The following is a 23,971-nucleotide window of genomic DNA, read 5'->3' as shown; positions in this document are numbered from 1 at the left end:
TTTTCAAGAAAATATCACTTAATTGAATTTTTTTTCAAGGTATATGGAGAGGCAAACCTGATAAAGAGTAATGTATTTTTACAAATACATATAGATTAACAAACAAAACCTATGATGTTCAACAGAACAGTTCCAACAGCCAGTACAAGCCCAATGAGCACCAAAGTTTCTTACTAATTCACGACTTGAGCTGCTTCAAAAGATTCTCAAAACTTTCAATCACCCAACATCAGGATCACAGGAAGCCACATAAATCATAGTTAGCCCCCAAAAAAGGGGCGCAAATGACAACCTTATAATGCGTTGAAGCTTCCAGCACATTAATCGACCAAACCAGCAATCTTGAAAGAAAAAAGAACACTAGACCAACCTTGTTGCTATGGACAAAACATCATTTGTTTGGTGAAATATCTTCCATACCCTCATTTGTCAAAAGTCTTGTTCGGTTTTTTTTCACTATTTTAGGCAAAGAGGAATTGAAGGTGCTTCATGAATCTGTTATAGCTGCAGTGCTTGCTTTCACTTCTCCACTGCAATGGGTGGCTGCACCACATTAGTCTCGGATTGAGCTTCAACAAAAGTCTTACTCTGGCTTGTTTCAACGACAGATGTAGCGTCATGCTTTTGAACAAATGTTACGATTTCATTTGTTTGCTCAGATACGTTGTTTGGTTGAGAAGCAACTGCACTCATGTTGTTAGATGCAGCTTCATTTGTTTCCTGGGATATGCTCGTTTTGATGGGGGAAGGCTTTTTTGTATTACTTAATAAGTTGATTTTTTGAGATGGCAGCTTTGGAAGAGATCTCCGTGTAGGCTTCTTGACATTTTCTGGAGGATGTCCTTTAGCAGGATTTTGAGATACATTTTTATCCAAGCTCAACCTACTTGTGTGCATGGAAGTATGGTCTGCCTCTTTGGTGGGGGAGCTCTTTCTCCGGCCAAGCTTGGGGGATTTAGCTCTTGTTGTTGGTATCTACATCATTAAATAGTGAAGCATAACCAGAAAATCAAATGTCGTGTCTAAGTCAAAAGTAAAACAGACAGAACTGGAAATGAATAAGAAGTTAGAACAAACCAGCAAGATCAGCATTAGAGTTCTATTAAGACATAGCAATAGCTAAGAGTCTGACATGAGCTCATTTAGGTGAATTTTACGTGCAGTAAAAAGAAGCCAGACCATGGTGTATTCAACAATGACCAGAACATTCAGGTTCAGGTAAATACAAATTGAAAAGGATTGGCAATATCCAAGTATTGTCAACAAGCACATTTGACAGCAAGAGGAACTGGAATTACGAATTTTCTGCATTAAACAAATCAAACCTAACACTCATGCCACATCTTCATATATGAGCAGATAAATAGCCTTCTTGTGATGATAATGATATTTCTTTTCAGTGTTGCTAAGCTGTCTTTACACTATCAAGTCTGGTAATTTGAAGGAAAAGAAAAGGCAGAAGCAACATCCTTTCTGATATAGAATTCGGTATAGCTAAGTATCAGGTGCAGTTATGTTCCAGTTGTGATGGGGTTGCACCATGGATCAGTGCTTGGTCCATTTTTATTTGCCTTGGTGATGAATGTACTGACGCAACATATCCAAGGAGAGGTGTCATGGGATATGCTATTTGTAGATGACAGTATTAATTGACGAGACACCCAAGGGGTTGATGATAAGGTAAAACTTGGAAGTTTGGAGATAGATCCTGGAGTCTAAAGGATTCAGATTGAGCAGGACTAAGACGGGTGCAAGTTCAATGACGTCACACACAAGTCAGATGTGGAAATGAGGATAGATACTTAGGAGAGATTCAGACTGAGTGGGACAAACATGTGCAAGTTCAGTACATTACCCACGAGGCAAATGAGGAAGAAATGAGGATTGATACTCAGGTCATTGCCTAGGAGAGATAGCTTCAAATATTTTGAGTCTATAATCCAAAAGATGGTGAGATTGAGAGGATGTCACACATCATATTGGAGCAGGGTGGATGAAATGGAGGCTCACATCCAGTGTCTTTGTGTGATAAGAATGTGCCACCAATTCGTAATGGTAAGTTTTATAAAGTGAATGCTAGACCAGCTATGTTGTATGGGGCGGAAATGAGGATGATGAGATGTATGTGTGGCCATACTAGGCTAGATAGGAGTGTGATAAGAATGTGCCACCAATTCTTGAAGGTTAGTTTTATAAAGCTATGTTGTATGGGGCGGAAATGAGGATGATGAGATGGATGTGTGGCCATATTAGGCTAGAAAGGATTAAGAACGAAGATATTCAGGACAAAGTGGAAGTGGCCTCCATGGTGAACAAGATGAGGGATATGATGCTGAAAAGGAGGACATGCAAACAGGAGATGCCCGGATGCCCCAGTGTGAGGTCGACTATGATGGGTCTGAGTAGAGGTAGATGTAGCCTGTAGGCCAAAAAATGTATTGCGTAGAGGTGATTATACAGGATCTGAAACACTTGCAGCTTACCGAGAATATGACCCTAGATAGGAGGATATTGAATAACAAGAATTAGGGTAGAAGGTTAGTAGGCAGTCGTGCAGTTTAGTTTCCCTTATCAGTGGTTGTAGTATTTTTTTTCCTCCTGCTTTCTTATACTACGTATTATTACCTGTTGTTTCTGTTTCTTCGGCTATCATATTATTTGTTGGTGGTACTGGTATTCTCTAATGTATTTTTTTTTCTTCTTGCTTTTTCGTTCTTGACTTGACTCGAGGGCCGAGGGTCTATGGAAAATAGCTTCTCTACCCTCACGAGGTAGGGGTAAGACTACGTATATATCATCTTCCTCAGAACTTGTGGGATTTACTGGCTATGTTGTAAGGATCTACAAAAAGAATTATACACACATCCATGTCATAGCCATTAGACATGGGTACATCAGCAAATGAGTAGTTCATGTAGCAAAGGTAACTTCAATACTCTTGCATAATTTATCTGATTGTTTGGGTATCAGCGTATCTCAGAGAAAATTCACCGACTCCAAACCTTCTAATATTCCTAAATTTCTGGGGTTCTGTTAGATATTCAAGCTACTAATTGAGTAATCAACGAGCCATACTTGATCTACAGATAGACAGTGCTACATAAGAATTTACAAAGAGCATTTGCATCCTAGTATCATCAAAGTTAAATGATCCCAGGGGCCTATGATTTCAAAAACTAAGGATGCTCTACATCGTTGCATGACCCCATTTTAAACTAGTTATTGATGGAATGATTGCCTTCTTGATAATTCACCTCAACCCATTTTATCATACTGTATTGTTGACCTTGGATAAAGCTGATTCTTTAGAACCCTTCGGGGTGGCCCAGTAGTTTGGGCTTGGGACTTCCATGTTGGAGGTCTCAAGTTCGAAACCCCTTGCCAGTGGAAGTAAGGGGTTCGCCTTCTGGGTAGAGCTCGTCACACCAGGCTTGCCTAGTGCGGTTACCTCTCCTATGTGGTTTGCAAGCTATTACATAGGAGCAGGGCTTTTACCCAGTGCGCACCCAAAGGTTAGCGGCTGCAGGTTTCCATTGTCATAAAAAAAAAAGCTGATTCTTTAGGGCCAGGGTGAGGGTAATCAGTTTATAGCTTCATCATGTTTAGGACATGCTAAGAAGATCAGAAAGACCGAAAGAGGATCCTTTTCTTTTTCTAGTAGATACTAGAGTCATAAGTTATGATCAATATGTGCAAATTTCCTTTAAGTTTTGTATCCTCACATTTGAATAATTGCTGATATTTTTCTAGTAGGTACTAGACAAATGGTCTATGATTGCATCATAACATAGGCACACCCACTTTACTCAGACACTCGGAGAATTAGAAAAGTGAATGGTGAACTTTAACAAGTTAAGACCATTGAGCTGTGTACCTTATAATACAAGATAAATGGGGTAAGAAAGAAAAAAGAAATCCACCAGGAATTAAGATAGGGTCAGCACATGATTGTTATTACTATGTCAATATTAACATTAAGGTAGCGAAAGGAGCGAGACACTTCTAGTCTACTGGAGAATTTCCAACATTACCAAGCTACCCAACTTAACCATTTGATATTTCATGAATTCTTTTGTAGACATACCACGCTTAAAACTAAGTTGAATGCATTTATGCTTAATTGTCACAAAATGGAAGTATACTGTGATTTTGCTAAAGGTTTAGTGTTCACAAAGATACAAGTCAAACCTAGTAGTATAGTGGAAATCAGAATTAAGAAGAGTGTAGTATCATGAAATTTTAGAAATATGAAGAGTGCAGGAGAACTGTTGCCATTAAGAAACTATAGCATTTCAAAAATGGACTATAAAAGCAATCAGAACAATGAAACGGCAAACTTAAAGAACCTTTCCTTGGTTCATTTCATTCCATGTTGACTGGAAACAAATCTCTGGATAAAACCAATGATCTAAATTTAAATAAAGATAGAACCCCTAAACAAAATAAACATAATGCACGTGATAATCAAGAACTAAGTCTCAGATGGAAAAACAGGAAAACAGGTAATATAGAAAGCCATAATAATAAAAGACACCTCCTTATGTGCATATATGCAACTAACACATTCTTTTGAAATTTACTTGTCATTTTTTCCCAATATAGAATGCCCTTCATCCAATTACTTATAATCGTGTGCCAGAAAGCAAAATGAGAAATGATTTGTTGCAATTGATTCATCATATAGATGCTCCATGCCAGAAAGTGAGAAAACAGATTGTGGATAAATTATACCTTGAGGAGGTCATCCAAATAGTTAGAGATATAAGGCATGAATATTTTCTTAAAGATCAAAGACAACTTATATATGAGAAATTAGACACATAACCATATCATTGACCTGGTTCAATGACATCTAATCTTGAGGGAGTTGATGCGACGACTACAGCTGATAGATAATTGGAAAACTAAAATAATCAACATTGATATCTTTCCAGTATTAAATTTTAGATCCAACTGAAAGAAACACATCTACAGTAGCAAAAGTGAGTGTGTGACTTCAATTGAATTACCTAGTATAATATCCTAATTACAAGCATGAACCAATTCTCTTTCAAAAAGAGCAACTATAGAAATTTCATGATATTTTTCATTCATAAGAATCAAATAAAATGATTCTTTATGGCCTAATAATTATTCATTTAATCTTTCACAAAACAGTGGCACAGCATGTTCAGTACCAAACAAAACAATTCTTCACCAATACAGTAGCCAATTTCCAACAAAGGATCCTCCTCTGATAAACCAACTTGCTTTAAAAATGGCAATGTACCCACTAATATAAAATGAACCTAAATTTTGGCACTCTAAACCCCCCAAAAGGTAGTTAAGAGAATAATTAGCCCTTTAGCCAATTTTATCCAAAAAAAAAAAAACACTCCTGCATGCACACACAAGTTTTATGAATTTATCCTCACAAAGACCCAGTCTTGCATGTTTAAACCCCATAAAGACAAGCAAACACAAACATATGTTACTCATACCACAATGTGGATAAATAAAATAATCTCACCTACGGAATGGGGCATGCACCTAGCCAAGTATAAAAGAATTTCCCAACCTTTCGAATCCTAATATTACAATTATTTTGATTAACAAAGAGTGTGGATGAATGTGTTCACCTTCCAAAATGACATTGGCAAACATTCCTAGTTTCTCGTATGAGGGAAGCAACTAGCCCCTGAATTCTCTCATTGTTTTTAAAATCAATGGTGGCTTGTATAGGGTCACAAAAGTGAGATCATTACTCCCTCTGTGCGAGATATAAATAGTTTTATCAAAGATTTTTTAATGAACATCAATTTTCTGTACTCTTGTAATTTTCACATAGTTTTCATATCCCGTGGATATATTTTCAAAATTTCGTTTTCCACAAACCAGGACATAAGGACTAACATGGCCACTCCTCCAAGGTCTTGTAAATGGTACAATAGTTGGAACCCCTGGGAGGCCTATATGTCAAAAGTGGATAAATGGTTCCGACGCAATCCTGGACATCTGACCCCAATAGATGTAGTGCAAGTTTCATACTTACAACAAAAATCAATTGCAACTACACAGTGAGCCAACTCAAATAAAAGGGATTTCATCCAACAAAGGTAAAAAATTCTTCAACGACTCTGAGTTAAGCTCCTGGGCAATCAAAAGCAGGCGTCAGAAAAATCTGAGTTTGAAGATATAGAAGACCAGTCTTTGCATCAATTTTCAACCAAATTGGCATCATAATGCTATCACCAAAGCATTATCAAAGTCGATGTCATGCATGACATTAGCAACCATGGGCTAAAATTATTTAGAGTGATACTGTAGCATTACGGCAGCCTATTGTAGAATTTTAACTATAGCAATTTTTGTCTATAAATAGCCTCCCTCTCCATTCTTAAAACACATCTCATCTTCCAAGAAACACTCTCATCTCTCTCTTTCTCCATAAGAAGACTTGGATTGCTCCCTACTTGTAATATTTTCCAAGTTTCTTTGATATTAATATCAAAGTTCAATTTTTCACTTGTTTTTTTCATTACTTCCCTAACATCTCTTTTTTATTGTCTTTATTACTTATGATTGACACTGCCACCTACCTTCAATTAATTATCACATTTTCTAACATATGGTCGACTTTGCATTAGCATTTACATTTGAAACATTCTTATGATTAATTAATACCCAATACATACATTATGCAAAATGTCACCTTAACTGAATTTTCAGAGTAATAATATAATAATTATAATCTTCTCCGTCCCAATTTACGTGGCACACTTTCCTCTTTAGTCTATTAAAAAGAATGTCATATTCCTATAATAGAAACGACTTAAACTTTAAAATTCTTATTTACCCTTAATGAAATGACTTATAGGCACAAATGTTTAAGATTTGTTTTAGACCACAAATTTTAAAAACCTTCTTTACTTTCTTAAACTTTGTGTCTAGTCAAACAGTTCCACATAAATTAGGATGGAGGGAGTACATGTATAGCAATTTATAATTATGTAAGACATTTTTTCATTTAATTTAAGTAACAATAATGGATTTAGATCACTTTATTAATTAAACAATAAGTTATTTTTCAACAATCTTAAATAACTAATTGTCATATATAATTATATATTACTCCTATATATTTTTTTAATGATATCCAGGACCCATATCCGCTCTGATATCCATAATCAGATCCATATTCCCCAATCTTAAAATAAATCTAATGATGAATCCGACCTCTAGATCCAAACCCATAACTGATACCCACACTCGTGTTAGAGCAACATAGAACATAACTGGAACATATACCAGCAATTGATTTCTTTCTGAACTACTAGTATTAAAATAAATTAAATGTTTTGACATTGATTTAACAGTCTAACAAACTATGAAAAAGAACACCATTTTCATTTAGTGAATTGCAGGTTGATATTTAAAGAATGTTTCCACTATTATTGATGTTCATTGTCAATATCAATGGAGTATATTAGTAAAGTCCCCTATCCACATTGCTGATTTTTCTGAAGTAACATTTTCAGATGATAAATAGTTTGACATGCCATCATCTGGTTGTTTTAAGCAGTAATGATTTTTTCATATTGTTATTTTGAACTTATAAATGAAAAAGTTAATGATTAGAAATTATGCGCATCGGATAACAGAAATCTGACTAATAAATTGGAAGCAACTAAAAATGCTCCGAAATTTCAAGTTAGAGACAATCTTCAAAAACAATTTATAATCAGTGAGCAATGAAGTAGTTGATAAATCAACTAAAAGTATAAGCTTCAGTTTTCAGTTTAGAGTTGTACCAAAGTACCCTATATCAAAAGAGCATCCAACTAATGCCAGCCAAAGCAAAAATGGACATATCACACTTGACTATTGCTTCTCTTCTATTTAAGTAAAATTATATGACATGACTCATTTATGTTTTGTATTACTCATTTATTTTTTGTATTAAGTCATTTAAGGTCACACATAAAAGTTGGTTAAAATTTTGGCAGACCAATCATGAAATCCAGATACATCAAGTATACAGAGCCTAAAACAAGTAGTATTATAGAAACCTTAAGTCTAAGAAACTATTTAGGATACTATCTATTTGGAAGAAAAGGAATGCAAAGAAATAAAAAGCCTAGAATGTAATTTCTTTTTCTTTTTCTTTTTTTTATAATAGGTGTTTTAGTCATAGAACATGAATTACTGCTGAGTTTCGTGACGTATAAAAGAGAGAAAATATTACCTTCTTCAACTCCACCTGGGGAGGAGGGGGTTCCTGATAAAAGCTTGGCATGGGGGTAGCTTTGAACTTTAAGCTCTTTCTTAACATTTTGATCTCAGCTTCCTGAGTTTCCTGATTGACAAATACAAAGAGCACAGATGAATGTCTTAAAAGGCAATGCCGTTACCAGCTTTCTACATCATGAAATGATAGAAGCACAACAGTCACCATGCCTTAGTCTTGGCTTGCAAATTACTCTTCTCGACTTCCTTCGCATGGATTTTTTCCTCAAGCTTAGAGTAAAACTATTCAAATGAAACAGAAACGAACTGTATCAAGTTTCAAGGAGGATTACAATGGAAACTAACAGCCAATGCGAGGAAAGACCAAACCTCTCTCCTTTTCTCAGCCCTCTCATCGCACTTGAAACTCATATTGTAGGTTGGAAGAGCACCTACTTTGCGAGACTTGGCATCTGCAGCAGGACTCCTTTAAAGTGATTAAGGATAAACTGGAAATTTCATCCTTTCGGACAAATGCATCCAAGAAAAAAAATATCTCTAGTACAGAGGAAAGCAAAGAGTAGAGGAAACAGTTGAGAAAGATCAGCATATATAGGATACAAAGGTGATTCTGCATTTCCATCAGCATTATTTGGGGCAGCTTTCTTCAAAGATATCGGGTTTGTTTTCTCCCTGGAGATGAAAATTATAGTTCACAAGCCATCGTGGAGATAAGATATCTTACATTGCGTAAAGAGCACAAAAGAAAACTTAAAGAAACTCAGACACAAAGGCTAAAGAGGGATTAGGATCTCTCAGAATATTCTTGGTTTAAATGCCATACAGCTGAATGCAACAGATGGTGGAACAACTAGTAGAGGAAACAGTACATACCTAAGGCTGTCAGCATTTGGAGAAGGTGATGTTGCATCAGGTTGGCCAGATTGCTGCAAGAAGATAGACATTAGTAATAATGAGCAACAACACAGAAGCACATAAACTAACAAACTAAAGAGACTATTGTGCTCTAAGCTGTATTTGTCTACAACAAGAATGACGATAAGCACCTTTACCTTAGCATGACTGACATTTATACGTGCTACGGGGGGTTTCAAATTGTTATCAGCAGTTTTTCTGTCGTTAAATGATTTACTCTTTACACCAAGGGAAGAAGTCTGTTTAGAGCGTTGCTGTGAGGCTAGGGAACCATTTAAAACAACAGAACCAGTTGATGCATCTTTGGTTTTCTTTACACCAATGGATACAGTATTTTTGCCTTTTCCTGGAGCTTTGGACTGCTTGGAGTTCTTAGACTCTCGAGATTCTTTGGCTTCATGTCCCTAGAGAAGAAAAAACTGTTAATTGTGGCGTAAAAGAGACTCAATCAAATTAATAAACCAGCAACAAACTCCCTTACCTCAGAACTGGCACAGGGATTGTTTTCTATAGTCGTGGTTGATTCGTGTGTGACCTCGTGCACAGTGGAACCAACCGTTTCACTATCATTCACCATCACAGCACTCTGAAAGCTTCTTTCTAATCCTTGAACACTGAAACCTCCGTTAGGAACATCATCTAGTTTGGCAGCAACTACTTCTGGAAGTTGATGAATTCCATTTCCACAGCTCGACCCATTTACGGAAACAGATATGTTATTGTCAATCTCCATCATGCTCTCGAAAGATGCAAACTAGCAATCCCCAATTCTAGAAACCACAAGCACAAGATATGCATGATGTTATAGAATGGGGAGACTTAAAGTATAATTAAGTAGTACAAAACAGTCTCTTTTCTTCATTGTAGTAGGTAAATTATGTCACATACTACATGAGAAAACAACCATCAAACACAATGTAGATATTAAAACACCAAGGATCAAAAAAATCACAGCTAAACCATAAACTATCAAAGTTCAGATTTCAAATATAAAATATAGTATATTTTTTCCTTCCACCTTCTAAAATATAATCTTGCACCACTAGTATTAGACGACCACCAAATAGTTCACATACAAAAAAACTCAGTGTTCACTTCTCAAGTCCAAACAAATGTTAAAATGCAAGCATTAGACAGCATAAGTAAAGAAGTCAAAAACCAAATCAAGCCAAGTAAAAGTAGCACAAGCCAACAAAGTGAGTAAAGTATAATAGATCTCCGACCCAGGAACAATTTTAAGCTTTAGAACACAAATGTTCATAAGATATATCTACAGTAGCAGTTAAATAATACAAACAAATGCAGATGCTTCTGAAAAACATCAACTCACCTAAAAATGATTACAACTCCATTGAATCCAGAAGAGATCTGAGAAAAAAACATTAACAAACAAAGATCTTGAAACCTAAAAACGGTGATAAACAGAAAATGCACTTCTTCTTCTTCTTCTTTTTTGGGGTGAAAATTGGAAGTGAAAAGGTCTGAACTGAGGAAGAGGGCTACTCTGTGTTTGTTTGTTTGTTTTCAAATGAAAAAATTTTGCAGTGGAAGGGCTTTTGCAGCTTTGTGGGAGGTTTTGGGGGTGTTTTTAGAATTTAGTAAAGTTTGTGGTGCCAGCAATATTCAAATCTATTCCAGGTCACTGTCTGATAAGAGAGAGAAGTAGCTATGTCTGGACATTTAGACAGAGAAAAGTAAATTAATTAACCTTTCCTATCTACTCTTTTGCAGGAAAACATATTAATACTAATCAACTTAGTGGCGTGTCACGACCCAAATCCGGGTCGTGACTGGCAGCCACACTTACCCTCCTATGTGAGTGAACCAACCAATCTAAACTCTAACATTTCAATATAATATCAACAGTAAATAATGCGGAAGACTCAAACTCATTAGATAAAACCAATTCATTAACTTCTAAAATTCAACATCTATTATTTCCCAAAATCTGGAAGTCATCATCACAAGAACATCTATGATTAAATTACTAAACTAAGAGTATTCTAAAAGCTAAAACAAGTGAAAGCTAGTCCATGCCGGAACTTCAAGGCATCAAGACATGAGGAAGAAGATCCAGTCCAAGCTAGAAGCATTAGCTCACCCTGAAGATCCGATGTGACGAAGACTGGCTAGAGTTGCGGTTGAGTTGAAGACGATGGCACGTTTGCTGCACTCCACAAATAACAAAGAAGAAAACAATAAAAGTAGGGGTCAGTACAAAACACGGGTACTGAGTAGGTATCATCGGCCAACTCAAAATAGAAAACAGTATATATTAAGCAATATCATAAAATCAACTAATATCCTTAGCATGCAGCATTTACAGTTACCATAACCCTTGGTTACAACACCAAGCACATGAATGAGGACTCACGCCTCCTCATCATACTCATTTGGGAATTAGGTTCATTAGATTTGAATATATTATCATCTTTCAAGATTCATTATCTTTATTCCCCTCGTGTCGGTACGTGACACTCCAATCCTCATTCTATCTTGGTGTCGGAACGTGATACCCGATCCATATTCTATCCTGGTACCGGAACGTGGCACCCGATCCATATACTATCCTGGTGTCGGAACGTGACACCCGATCCATATACTATCCTGGTACCGGAACGTGGCACCCGATCCTCATATACTATCCTGGTACCGGAACGTGGCACCCGATCCTTATATACTATCCTGGTACCGGAACGTGGCACCCGATCCTCATATACTATCCTGGTACCGGAACGTGGCACCCGATCCCCTAATCTCACTACTTTCGTTCATCAAGCCTTCTTTTATACCAAGGCATCATCATTAACAAAGTAGATTAGGATTTCTTTTCAAGATTTAGGATTCAATAGCTTCGTCATGCTTATTATATCACAATTACATAATCACATTCATGCAAGCATACAATTAAGCATATAGAAGGATTTACAAAACTACCAATACATATCATTCGCTATTAAGAGTTTACTACGAATAGCATAAAAACCATAACCTACCTCCACAGAAGACTAGTGATCAAGCAAGAATTTCCCAAAGCCTTGTGTTTTTCCTCTTCATTCGTCTCTCTCTATCGATTCTCCTTCCCTCTCTTTGTTCTTTCTATTTTCTTTATTCAAACCCTCTTTCTTTTACCCTAATTAGTATATAATTAAGAATAAAGATGGCAATAATAACCCACTAATTAACTTAAGGTTACCTCTTTTAACCCCCAAGTAATTAGACTTATTAACATTAACCCTCTAACTTTATAATTAAAGTAGGAATAGTCCAAAACGTCCCTTAAAACGTACAAAGAAATCCAACCCAGACTGGAATTACACAGTTTGTGACGGCCCGTCGCGCCTGCGACGGTCCGTCCTGCTGCTCCGTCACAAATTTCAGAGACTCAATTTCTCTGAAGGGTCTGTGACGGTCCGTCCTGCCATTTCGTTACGAAGTTCAGAGAGTCGATTTTCAGTACCCAATTTCAGATTTTCTAAGTGTTTTGAAACGAGACCCTGCGACGGTCCGTCGTGCCCATGACGGTCCGTCGTGGGGTCCATCGCTTCTGCCAGTTTTTCCAGAATTGATGTCTGCTGCTCAAAACGACTAAACAGGTCGTTACATCGCGGTTATAATAATTTATTAAATTTACTAAATAGTTTTATAGAATAATTAACTACTTAATATATATATATATATATATATATATATATATATATATATATATATATATATATATATATATTGTAGTGTCATACTAATGACTAAATATTTCAAATTTCAAGTTTTAGCTAAATTTGTTTAGTATTTAAGTTTTATATATTTTTGTTAGAAAATAATTAATCTATATCATAAGGTAAAAAATAATTTAAAAATTAAATATCTATATCTTTCATTTCTTTGCAAATTAATATCTCTCTTGTGCCAATCCAGTCATAAGTTATTAAATGAGGCATTTGATCATTATTTTTTTTATTTTCTTTAAGTTCAACTCTCAAAAAAATGTTTTCGCTACAAAATTTCAAGATTCAACTCAAAAAATCGAAAATTTGAAAGATAGTAAAATGTATTTTTACTTCTAATTGTTGACAAAATGTCAAAAATAATTAGAACTTGCATTACAAAACTTCAATTTTCATAAATTATTTGTCATTGCAATGTTTATTATATATACATATGTTCAAATATGAAGTCATTGCTAAGCATAATATTCCGTATGATAACATGCCATTAAATATATTGGCTTTTCAAATTTTTGCATTTATTAATTTACAAAAAAACTTACCTTTTAAATTCAATAACCAATATATTAATTCCTATATAAACTTACCTTTTAAATTCAATAACTAATATATTAATTCCTATATTTTCTTATAGAAACGTAATACAAGGAAAGTGAAATAATTTCAGGAGAAGAGGTAATTAATTTTGGTAAAGAATATCCTAATTCCTATATATGGGTATGTATGCTTTGTTTATACATGTTTAAAAGGTGAAAAAGTTGAAAAATAAAACTGATTAATAATTAATTTAATAATGATCACAAAATTAGTCTACTTAAAGAAAGAAAATAACGCTTACGTTTCAATTAGGAAGAAACCAAATAATTATCTATAATTATTACCTTGATTGCTATATTTATATTGGTAGTCATAATAAGAAATAATTAGTGTGATAGTTTGAATCATTTATATAGTTTTTTTAAGGGAATAATTTTTTGTAAAAAGCATAAAGGTTATTAATTGAGTTTACAAACTAAAATCGTCTCTCAATTATGACTCAAATATAATATTATTTAAGTGAGCAAAAAGTATCTTTATACCATCCAAAAAATAATAACAGTCATCCTTCACTCAATTTATTCTAAGAAACTAATCTAACCAATAAAAAAATATTTTGATCATGTCTTATTCACGACGAGAAGATCAAAGTTACCAAAAAAAAATAAGAATAAGAATATGAATAGAAAATGAATATTTTATCCTCATATTTTAAATTTTATGTATTGTTAGTTTATATGTTTTTGCATCATCAAGTAAACTTGACTTGCAACAATACACAAGTTTTGAATTATTTATGCAATAGGTTCCGATGGTTAGAAAAATTATGTAAAAAATCATTTTAAAAATATTACGTAGAATTATGCAGCGATCTTTAATAATCTCTCTCTCTCTCTCTCTGTCTCTCTGTCTCTCTGTCTCTCTCTCTCTCTCTCTCTCTCTATATATATATATATATATATATATATCTGCGTGTGCGTGTGCGTGTGCGTGTGTGTGTGCACGCGCGCGTGTGCTATTATTATTATTTATTGTTATTATTATTTTTTTATACTTTCAAGGTTTTATTTATTTTTTTATTATTTAACTTAATTTTTTTTTTGGACAAAGAAACTTTCAAAAAAAATTCTTTCTTCTTCAATTGCATGTTGTTTTTATATTATTTTTATACTTCTTTTTCTGTTATTTATTTTTTCTGTATGGGTTATTTAAATATAAAATAAATTATGGTTTGTTATAATAATTTCACACTAAATATAACTATACAAAAGATCTAAACATAAAGTTGATATGAACATTTGAACATACTTCATACAATAACATCAATAAATATTAATGGTTTAAACACATGCGAAATTTGACAACTTCAATATATAGCAATCCACTTTCGCATTATCATGACATAAACTAATACAAAATAAAATTAAGTATTAACTCTTGTGGAAACTATTTCACGAAGAGAAAGAGTTTAGGAACCACGAACTTGAAACCTCGAACTCCACTATTTTTTTTAGTGCGGGTGTTCTTCAGAGAAAGAAAAATAAAAAGTTATCTTTGTTGTTTTCTTTTTTTTTCCTTTCCCTTTTTGTTTTCTTTTTGCTCTTTCTGGTTTGCTATTTTATTTTCGCTCTCCTCTTTCTATTTTTGTTCTCTGATCTTCTCCTCTCTTCCGTGTGTGTTTGTGTATATGTGTAGTAAATGTGTGTACGTGTGTGCAGGTTGGTGTAGTGTGAGTGAGGAGTAGGGGAGTGGGGTCATGGGGTCGTGGGGTGTGTGGGAGTGGTTCTTTTGTGTGTGTGTGTGTGTGTATATATATATATGTGTGTGTGTGTGTATATATATCTTTTTTTTTAACAATCAAAATAAACTTATCTAATAAAATTTATATTTATGTTGTTTATTCTTATATCTTTTAAATAAAGTTAATGAAAATAATAAAAAAAGTCAAAATATATTTACTTTAGATTGATAAAATTATTTATGCTCTAAAAATTGGTGTTAAACTTTAAATTCGGTCAAAAATTACGTGTCCACAGTTTGCCCCTCTTTGACTGGAATTATAAAGAGTTTTCAGACAAAGAAGTAGACAAAGTGACAAGTTTTGACTGAACTCTTATTTGAAAAACTAAAATTTGTGCGACCGAGTCCTTGTTCTGGACATCCTACATATCCTGGGTGATAAGGGAATCAGGCCACATGTAGTTCGAGGAGATAAAGTGATGAGTTGGAATTTAAGTGAGGTTCCATCGAGGCTCCAGATCGCGGCTCTTATTCTTACGTAAAAATTGAAAACTATAAGTCAAAAGAAAAACAAATGTACAAACTTCTATCCACGCAGCTTTTCTTGAATCTTCACTTGAATTTTGACTTTAAGATATCACCTTGATTTTTGAGTGAATATCTTAACTTAGAATTGGAATGGAGGCTGAACTTGCCACTTAGACGGAACTTTTGACATTCTTCAAAATGACAACTTGAAAAATGCTCTTGAATGAATGTGTGTTTTCTTGATCAAAAGTTGACTAGTAAAAGATGTGTGGAAGTGAGGTTGCTACATGCATAGAAGAATCTAATTCTAACAATCACGGATTTGATTATTCTACAAAAAATTGAAACTTTGTTCTTGAATTTCAAATCCATGTCTCGCTTGAGAAAACCTGAGAACCACCACAAACAAAAAATAAATAAAATTTTTGCCCCAGTTTTCAGTGGAAAAATTTTTGTGAGTTATTAGCAAATATAAATATAAAACATAAACTCCGACTAGGTAGTGTTTATTTTAGGAGAAAATAAAACTAAAAATCTAGACTAGGAAGTGTTAATCCTATGAGAAAGTAATCTAATCCCATTATTTAGGAGGGTCCTGCTAGTCCCATTATCTAGAAGGGTCCTGCTAATCACATTATCCAGGAGGGTCCTGCTAGTGACATTATCCAGGAGGGTCCTACTAGTCCCATTATCCAGGAGGGTCCTGCTAATCCCATTATTCAAGAGGGTCCTGCTATTCCAATTATCCAGGAGGGTCCTGCTACTCCCATTATCCAGGAGGATCCTGCTACTCCCATTATCCAAGAGGGTCCTGCTAGTCCCCTTATCCAGGAGGGTTCTGCTAATCCCATTATCCAGGAGGGTCCGACTAATCCCATTATCCAAGAAGTTCCGGCTAATAAAATTTTCAACAAACTAATAATACCAACGAAACATTGTGAATGTTATCTTCATTATTTGGCAGTTCCTTCAAGGAGAAATAATACTACTACTACTACTACTCCTACTACTACTCCTACTACTACTACTACTAATAATAATAATATAATATAATATAATAATAATAATAATAATAATAAATAAAATAAATATTCCAACATTCAAGTAATTGTTATATTGATATATATTATCCAACTTTCATATAATATTCCACAATTCTTTATTGTAGGGTTTCCATTTCGCTCGCTGCAGACTATGTCGAACATCTAGGTTCCTCGAATCCTCAATCCTGAAACAACTTGTGTCCCTGCTTCAACAAAGAAAATTCGTGAGTTTGAAAATGTGGTGGTTGATTTGTGGTTCCATTCTTTAAACAAGGGTGGCTCAAACACTTGTGACGCTTTGGTTGTTTCCAACGGTCAATACTTCTTATTGATTGATTATACTTTCATCCAAGTTTGCTTATTTTGGGACCTAAATCCAATGTTTTTATCTCAAAACACTCATTGTTTAGCCTTCATAGAATCAGAGAATTTTCGAGTTCAACACTTGAAGACAGATTATAACTCAATAGTCTGATGCTTCGCCTAGTACCATTTAGAGACTTGGCAGTGAGTCTTGAAATTCTTTCCTAGTTTTTGACAAAGACTTGACTCAAATACATACAAAAAAAAGTGACGAAAGTATAAGAAAATTACGAACTATATGAGAATAAAAGAAAAGATTCGATGAAGACTCTTTTTTTTAGTAAGAAGAAGAAAGAAAAACTTATCTGAGTGTGAGAGCCGAGTCTACCGATCATGCCATGCAATTTGAATTGATTTCCAGACTTGGCTATCCAATCTATTCATCAACCATTATTGATCATTCAATCTTGATGTGGAATCCCGACACTTAATGAAGCCATAAATAATTTGGAACCCTTATACACTTTGTAATATTCACGAAGGTCTTTGCCGCTAAAACTCTATCATGTTAATTCCTCCAGCTCACGACCGCCTTATGGTGCATGTCAGAATTTTCACCAATAAGACCTTCTTATATTCAACTCCTTTTCGCCTTACGGTGTCCGCTTAGGGTTTTCACCAATAAGACTCTCTTTTTTATTTCTTTTTACTCACATTTGTCTTATGGTGCCCATTCAGGATTTTTACCTACCGTTAACCAACTTACTCTCGAAATATCAAGGGTTGATGCAAAGACTTTTTTTTATTGGCTTTAGATGATGGGGTTGATTTTGAGCTTTGAGATGAGAGACCAAATGAATAAACAAACGACTTTTGCCCCAGTATACTTCAATATGAATTTTTGGATATGTATTTGGTTGAACCGAACCCAACATTAGGGTTGTCTACGTATCTTGCAGAAACAAGAATCAGGTCGAACGTAGTTCAGACAATTTTTTTTAAAAGTCAAGGAAACAGCATAACCAAGAGATTCCATTGAATCAACCTTTGAAATGTCGAGCCCAAACATAAGGGGTTCTAATGTCGAAACTAAAATGATATGTAATATCTTTTCACAGCATCAACAATGTCGACCATTTCTGTCACTTTGCCTTCTATATCTGCTAAGTAAAGAGCACCATTGGGTAATACACTTTTAACAACGAATGGTCCTCTCCAATTTGGAGAAAATTTGCCTTTGGTTTCGGCATGATGTGGCAAAATGCGTCTCAACACTAATGGACCATTTTCAAAATGTCTAGGACGCACCTTTTTGTTGTATGCCCCTGCCATTCTTTTCTAATATAATTGTCCATGACATACTGATGTCAGACGCTTCTCACCAATCAAACTTAATTGCTCTAACCAAGTTTTGATCCACTCATCATCATCAATTTCAGCCTCCACAATAATTCGTAAAGATGGGATCTCAATCTCTGCAAGTATTACTGCCTCAGTCCCGTATACCAGTGAATATGGGGTAGCGCCCATTGACGTATGAACTATAGTGCGATAACCCAACAAAGCAAAAGGTAACTTTTCATGCCATTGTCGAGAACTTTGCACCATCTTAAGAAGCATCTTTTTTATATTTTTGTTAGCAGCTTCTACAGCCCCGTTTGCCTTTGGGCGATACGGAGTCGAATTTCGATGCTCAATCTTAAATCGGTAGCATACCTCTTGCATTAAGTGGCTGTTGAGATTTTCGGCGTTATCAGTTATAATCACCTTTGGAATACCAAACCGACAAATAATGTTGAAATGGATGAAATCCACCATGACCTTCTTAGTCACTGACTTTAAAGTTACTGCTTCCACCCATTTTGTAAAATAATCAATGGCTACCAAGATGAACCTGTGACCATTCGATGCTTTTGGTCTTATCGGTCCAATCACATCCATTCCCCATGCCACGAAAGGCCATGGAGAAGACATTGCATGCAACTCAGAAAGGGGAGAATGAATCAAATCACCATGTATTTGACATTTATGACATTTACGAACAAATCGTATGGAATCCCGCTCCATGGTGAGCCAATAATATCCTGCTCGAAGCATCTTCTTGGCTAGAACATATCCATTCAGATGAGGTCCACAAGCTCCTGAGTGTACTTCAATCATGATTGTGGAAGACTCTTGAGCATTTACACACCTTAATAGACCTAAATCGGGTGTCTTCTTGTACAATATGTCTCCGCTTAAGAAAAAACCCCTTGCTAGTCGTCGAATAGTCCTTTTTTGATTACTGGTTACATCCGACGGACATTCTCCAGACTGAAGATATGTTTTGATATCATGAAACCAAGGCTTACCATCAAATTCCTCCTCAATCATGTTGCAATAAGCATGTTGATCACGAATTTGTATGTATAAAGGGTCGATATGAGCACCATCAGGTTGTTGAAGCATCGAAGATAAAGTGGCCAATGCATCTGCAATCTCATTGTGCACTCTGGGAATGTGTCTAAACTTTATCGACACGAATTGTTGACAAAGACCTTGTAAACAATGTTGATATGGTATGAGCTTTGGGTCTCGAGTTTTCCATTCTCCTTGATTTGATAAACTAGTAAGTCCGAGTCTCCTAACACTAACAATTCTTGGATACCCATGTCAACAGCTAACCTCAGACCCAAAATGCACGCTTCATACTCAGACATATTATTAGTACAATAGAATCTAAGTTGGGCTGATATAGGTTAATACTCCCCAGATTCAGACAGAAGAACAACTCCTATTCCAACTCCTTTCCTATTAGATGCACCATCAAAGAATAACTTCCAACCTTGATTGTTATCGTGAATAACTTCATCGATACAAGATATCTCTTCATCTGGAAAATAGGTTTTAAGTGGTTCATATTCTTCATCAATAGGGTTCTCTGCCAAATGATTTGCCAGTGCTTGAGCTTTTATTGCGGTCTGCGTTATATAGATAATGTCAAACTCTGTGAGCAATATTTGCTATTTCGCAAGCCTGCCTGTGGGCATGGGCTTTTGAAAAATATATTTCAACGGATCCATATGAGAGATGAGATAAGTAGTGTAAGATGAAAGATAATGTTTCAACTTCTGTGCTACCCAAGTTAGGGCACAACACGTTCTTTCAAGAAGGGTGTACTTCGCTTCGTAAACGGTAAAGTTCTTGTTGAGGTAATAAATGGACCGCTCTTTCTTCCCAGTGTCATCATGCTGACCCAGTACACAACCAAAAGAATTATCCATTACTGACATATACAATATCAAAGGTCTTCCCGGCTCCGGAGGAACCAACATAGGGGGATTCGATAGGTAATTCTTAATTCTTTCAAAAGCTTCTCGACATTCTTCGGTCCACTCGACTGTGACATTCTTTTTCAACAACTTAAAGATAGGCTCACAAGTTGTTGTGAGTTGAGCAATGAATTTGCTGATGTAGTTTAACCTTCTTAGAAGGCTCATAACCTCAGTTTTGTTCTTTGGAGGTGGCAATTCTTGAATTGCTTTTATTTTTGAAGGATTCAACTCGATACCTCTTCGACTGACTATAAACCACAAAAGCTTCCCCGATGGTACTCCAAATACACATTTTGCAGGATTAAGCTTGAGATTATACTTGCGGAGCCTTTCGAAGAATATCCTTAAGTTTTTCACATGATTTGACTATTTTTTAGATTTAATGATAACATCATCCATATAAACTTCGATTTCTCTATGCATCATATCGTGAAACATGGTGGTCATTGCTCTCATATAAGTTGCCCCTGCATTTTTTAATCCAAAAGGCATAAAACGATAACAATATGTACCCCATGGAGTGATAAAAATGTTTTTTCTGCATCTTCATCATCCATAATAATCTGATGGTAGCCCGCATAACAATCCACAAAAGATGCAACCTCATGTTTAGCACAATTATCCAATAAAATATGGATCTTAGGCAAAGGAAAATCATGTTTTGGACTTGCGTTATTCAAATCACGATAATCAACACACATTCAAACTTTGCCATCTTTCTTAGGGACGGGTACGATATTGGCTAACCAAGAAGGATATTGAGAGACTTGAATGACTTTGGCCTCAAGTTGTTTTCTGATCTCCTCTTTAATTATTACACTCATGTCGATTTTGGGTTTTCTCAACTTCTACTTTATCGAAGGAAAATTAGGATCAATTGGCAACTTGTGAACAACCATGTCAGTGCTTAATCCAAGCATGTCATCATAAGATGATGCAAAAACATCTTTGTAATCAAACAGGGCCTGGATTATATCGTCCTTTTGATGTCGAACGTGTACACTTATCTTAGTCTCCTTAATAATTTCCTAATCCCCCAAATTTATCGTCTTAGTTTCACTCATGTTTGGATTAGACTTATTTTCAAAATGATTGAAATACCTCCTTACTTCTTCAAATACTCTGTCTTCATCATATTCGATTTCTTGACTTATTATTTCAATATTAGGTCGAAGATTAGATTGGATATTAAGATCTGGCGAAAAATTCTGCATGCATGTCATATCACTAGAATCGGCATAGAAAGAACTGTATAAAAGAAAACAAACAAATATGTTAGACTTAAATAAAGATGCAATTACATCCTATTGAAAAGGGAAATAGAGAGTTCGAAATAAAACGACAAGATAAAATCCAAATTACAATCCTTGAATGAATCGGACAATAAAAGAAAAAACAAGACAGACTACCAAGACTCGTCTTTAACGGGAAGACGGGTGTCCTCCAAATTTTTTAGGTTGACATCAGGACCAATGAATTACACATCCCTGTCGCTAGTGCCTTTTCCGAGTTCCACCATATCAACCTCGACAAATAAATCTTGAAAAAAGTTGCTCATTTCTTTGCTTACTTTCATCACTGGATCTAGAAAAGATGATTGATAAGATTCTGTTGCGCGGGCTTTGATGAAAGATTTGTAGATTGGTTGTATAGGCTTGGTAAGTGACCATACATCTCTCTTCTTCTTCTTTGCCTTCATTTTGTTCTCGACTCTAGGTTGGTAGCCTAAGCCAAAAGCACCGATTCTCTTTCGTAGATTCACTGGATAAGCTCTCTCTTGTAAGCAAATTCCTAAGCCTTTACTCGGCTCAAACCCACATTTCAGCAATTCATTCACCACCATTACAGACGCGATGGACATATTTGGTTTTGAAATGACACTCCCCTCGTGGACATGCTCAATAACCACTACCTCAAAAGCTTGATAAACCAGTGCCTCATTCTCATTATTCGCCTTGATAAAAGGGGAGGAAGAGTCTTTGTAGATTGACAAATCCCCCTCACCATGAACAATCACCTCTTGTCGGTCGTATTCAAACTTAATCATTTGATGCAACATTGAGGGAACTGCTCCAGCCCTATGCACCCATGGCCTCCCTAATAATAGATTGTAGGACGCATTGATATCCAACACTTGAAAATTCACATCGAAATCCACAGGCCCTATGGTTAGTACGAGCTCTATCTCACCAATGAAATCTGTTTTTGACCCATCAAAAGCTCTAACACATACATTGTTGGGTCGGACCCTTTCAGCACTAACATTCAATTTCTGTAGAGTTGATAAAGGACAAATATTTGCTCCAGATCCTCCATCAATTAGAACTCGAGTGACATATGAAAGCTCACACTTTACAGTGATATGTAGGCCTTGGTTATGTCCTGTACCTTCTTTGGGTAGTTCATCATCTGAAAAGGTGATGCGGTTTACCTCAAATATTCTCCCATAAATCTTCTCTAACTGACTCACTGTAACTTTACTAGGAACATGTGCTTCATTCAAAATTTTCATTACAGCCTTACGATGTTCATCAAAATGTATTAGCAAAGACAACAAAGAGATTTGGGCTGGAGTTTTTCTTAATTGTTCCACCACGGAGTAGTCTGATAGTTTCATCTTCCTTAGGAGTTCCTCTGCCTCTCCTTTAGTGACCGGACTCTTTATTTGTATTCGGTCATTTTTTGTCTTCTTTAATTCCATCGGGACATAACATCTTCCTGAACGGGTTATTCCTCCTACTTCATCTATTTCTTCATCAATTTCTTTTCCCTTGTATGTCACGACAGTAGGCTCATAATTCGAAGGAACAACTTTGGGGTTAGTCGTTGGGAGCTGGGATACTGGCCTGATAATCACAGGAGGAATATGGGCCCATTGCTCGATCAATATAGGCTTGTTTGGCCTTTTGGGACAAACAATTTTCCCTTACTCGGGCTTTCCCAAACATCTTCAAGGGCTCCTTTAACAGTTAAGATGGGCGTGTTTAATGGACTCACTTTTCTAACCTACTTTCCGCCCCTAAGAGCATCATTTTTGTTAAATCAACAACATTTGCTAACTTCTCAATGCCAGTTCCAACCTTAAGGATTGGCTTATACGGAGATGCAAAATCTTCATGACCCTTCATCATTTCTAGCATGTTTGTTTCAGTATGCCTCGGCAATGGATTTTGATTGATGTTGGGTCCATTCGGACTTTCAACTATAGTTCGATTAGAATCGATCAAATCCTGAATGGCCTTTTGCAAATACCAACATCTCTCTATGTTGTGCCCTGGGGCATTAGAACAATATGCACAATGTTGATAATAATCCAAATTTCTCGGGGGAGGATTTGACATCTTTCTCTCAATAGGACTCAAAACATTCAACGTCCCTAATTTTTGGAACAAGCTAGCATACGACTCCCCAATAGGAGTGAACTCATCTTTAACGCTATTTCCCTTTTTGTATTGTGGTCCAGGACGGAAAGGAATTCTAGCAGTATTTTGATGAACTTATGGGGGTGGTGGATGATTTTGTGGAGTTGGTGCACGCCATTGTGGATAAGAAGGGGATGCAATTGGTTGTGCATTAAAAACATGATATAGAGTGTATGGGATAGAATATTGTGGAGCTTGGGAAGGAAAATAGTGTTGTG

At 35.6% G+C, this 23,971-nt stretch overlaps 2 protein-coding genes across 2 annotated transcripts; both read right to left on the bottom strand.

Annotated features, from left to right (window-relative positions):
- LOC101258086 (protein WVD2-like 5) lies at nucleotides 1-10,856 on the bottom strand. Its single transcript, XM_004244976.5, has 9 exons — nucleotides 10,472-10,856; nucleotides 9,623-9,911; nucleotides 9,279-9,545; nucleotides 9,100-9,152; nucleotides 8,827-8,898; nucleotides 8,596-8,692; nucleotides 8,437-8,508; nucleotides 8,225-8,335; nucleotides 1-975 (listed from the first exon to the last, which is right to left on the bottom strand). Exons 2-9 carry the CDS (start codon nucleotides 9,875-9,877, stop codon nucleotides 520-522), a joined length of 1,383 nt encoding a protein of 460 aa, XP_004245024.1. The 5' UTR covers nucleotides 9,878-9,911; nucleotides 10,472-10,856; the 3' UTR covers nucleotides 1-519.
- Nucleotides 10,857-21,179: 10,323 nt separating this feature from the next.
- Nucleotides 21,180-23,672, bottom strand: LOC138337981 (uncharacterized). Its single transcript, XM_069288429.1, has 4 exons — nucleotides 23,329-23,672; nucleotides 21,813-23,177; nucleotides 21,441-21,579; nucleotides 21,180-21,359 (listed from the first exon to the last, which is right to left on the bottom strand). The coding sequence occupies exons 1-4, from the start codon at nucleotides 23,670-23,672 to the stop codon at nucleotides 21,180-21,182; spliced, it is 2,028 nt and encodes a 675-aa protein (XP_069144530.1).
- Nucleotides 23,673-23,971: the final 299 nt, after the last annotated feature.

This window comes from Solanum lycopersicum, chromosome 8, assembly GCF_036512215.1.
Source record: "Solanum lycopersicum chromosome 8, SLM_r2.1".
NCBI lineage: Eukaryota > Viridiplantae > Streptophyta > Magnoliopsida > Solanales > Solanaceae > Solanum > Solanum lycopersicum.
The sequence above is the reverse complement of the archived record's forward strand: the minus strand, read 5'-3'. Positions and strand labels throughout refer to the sequence as shown.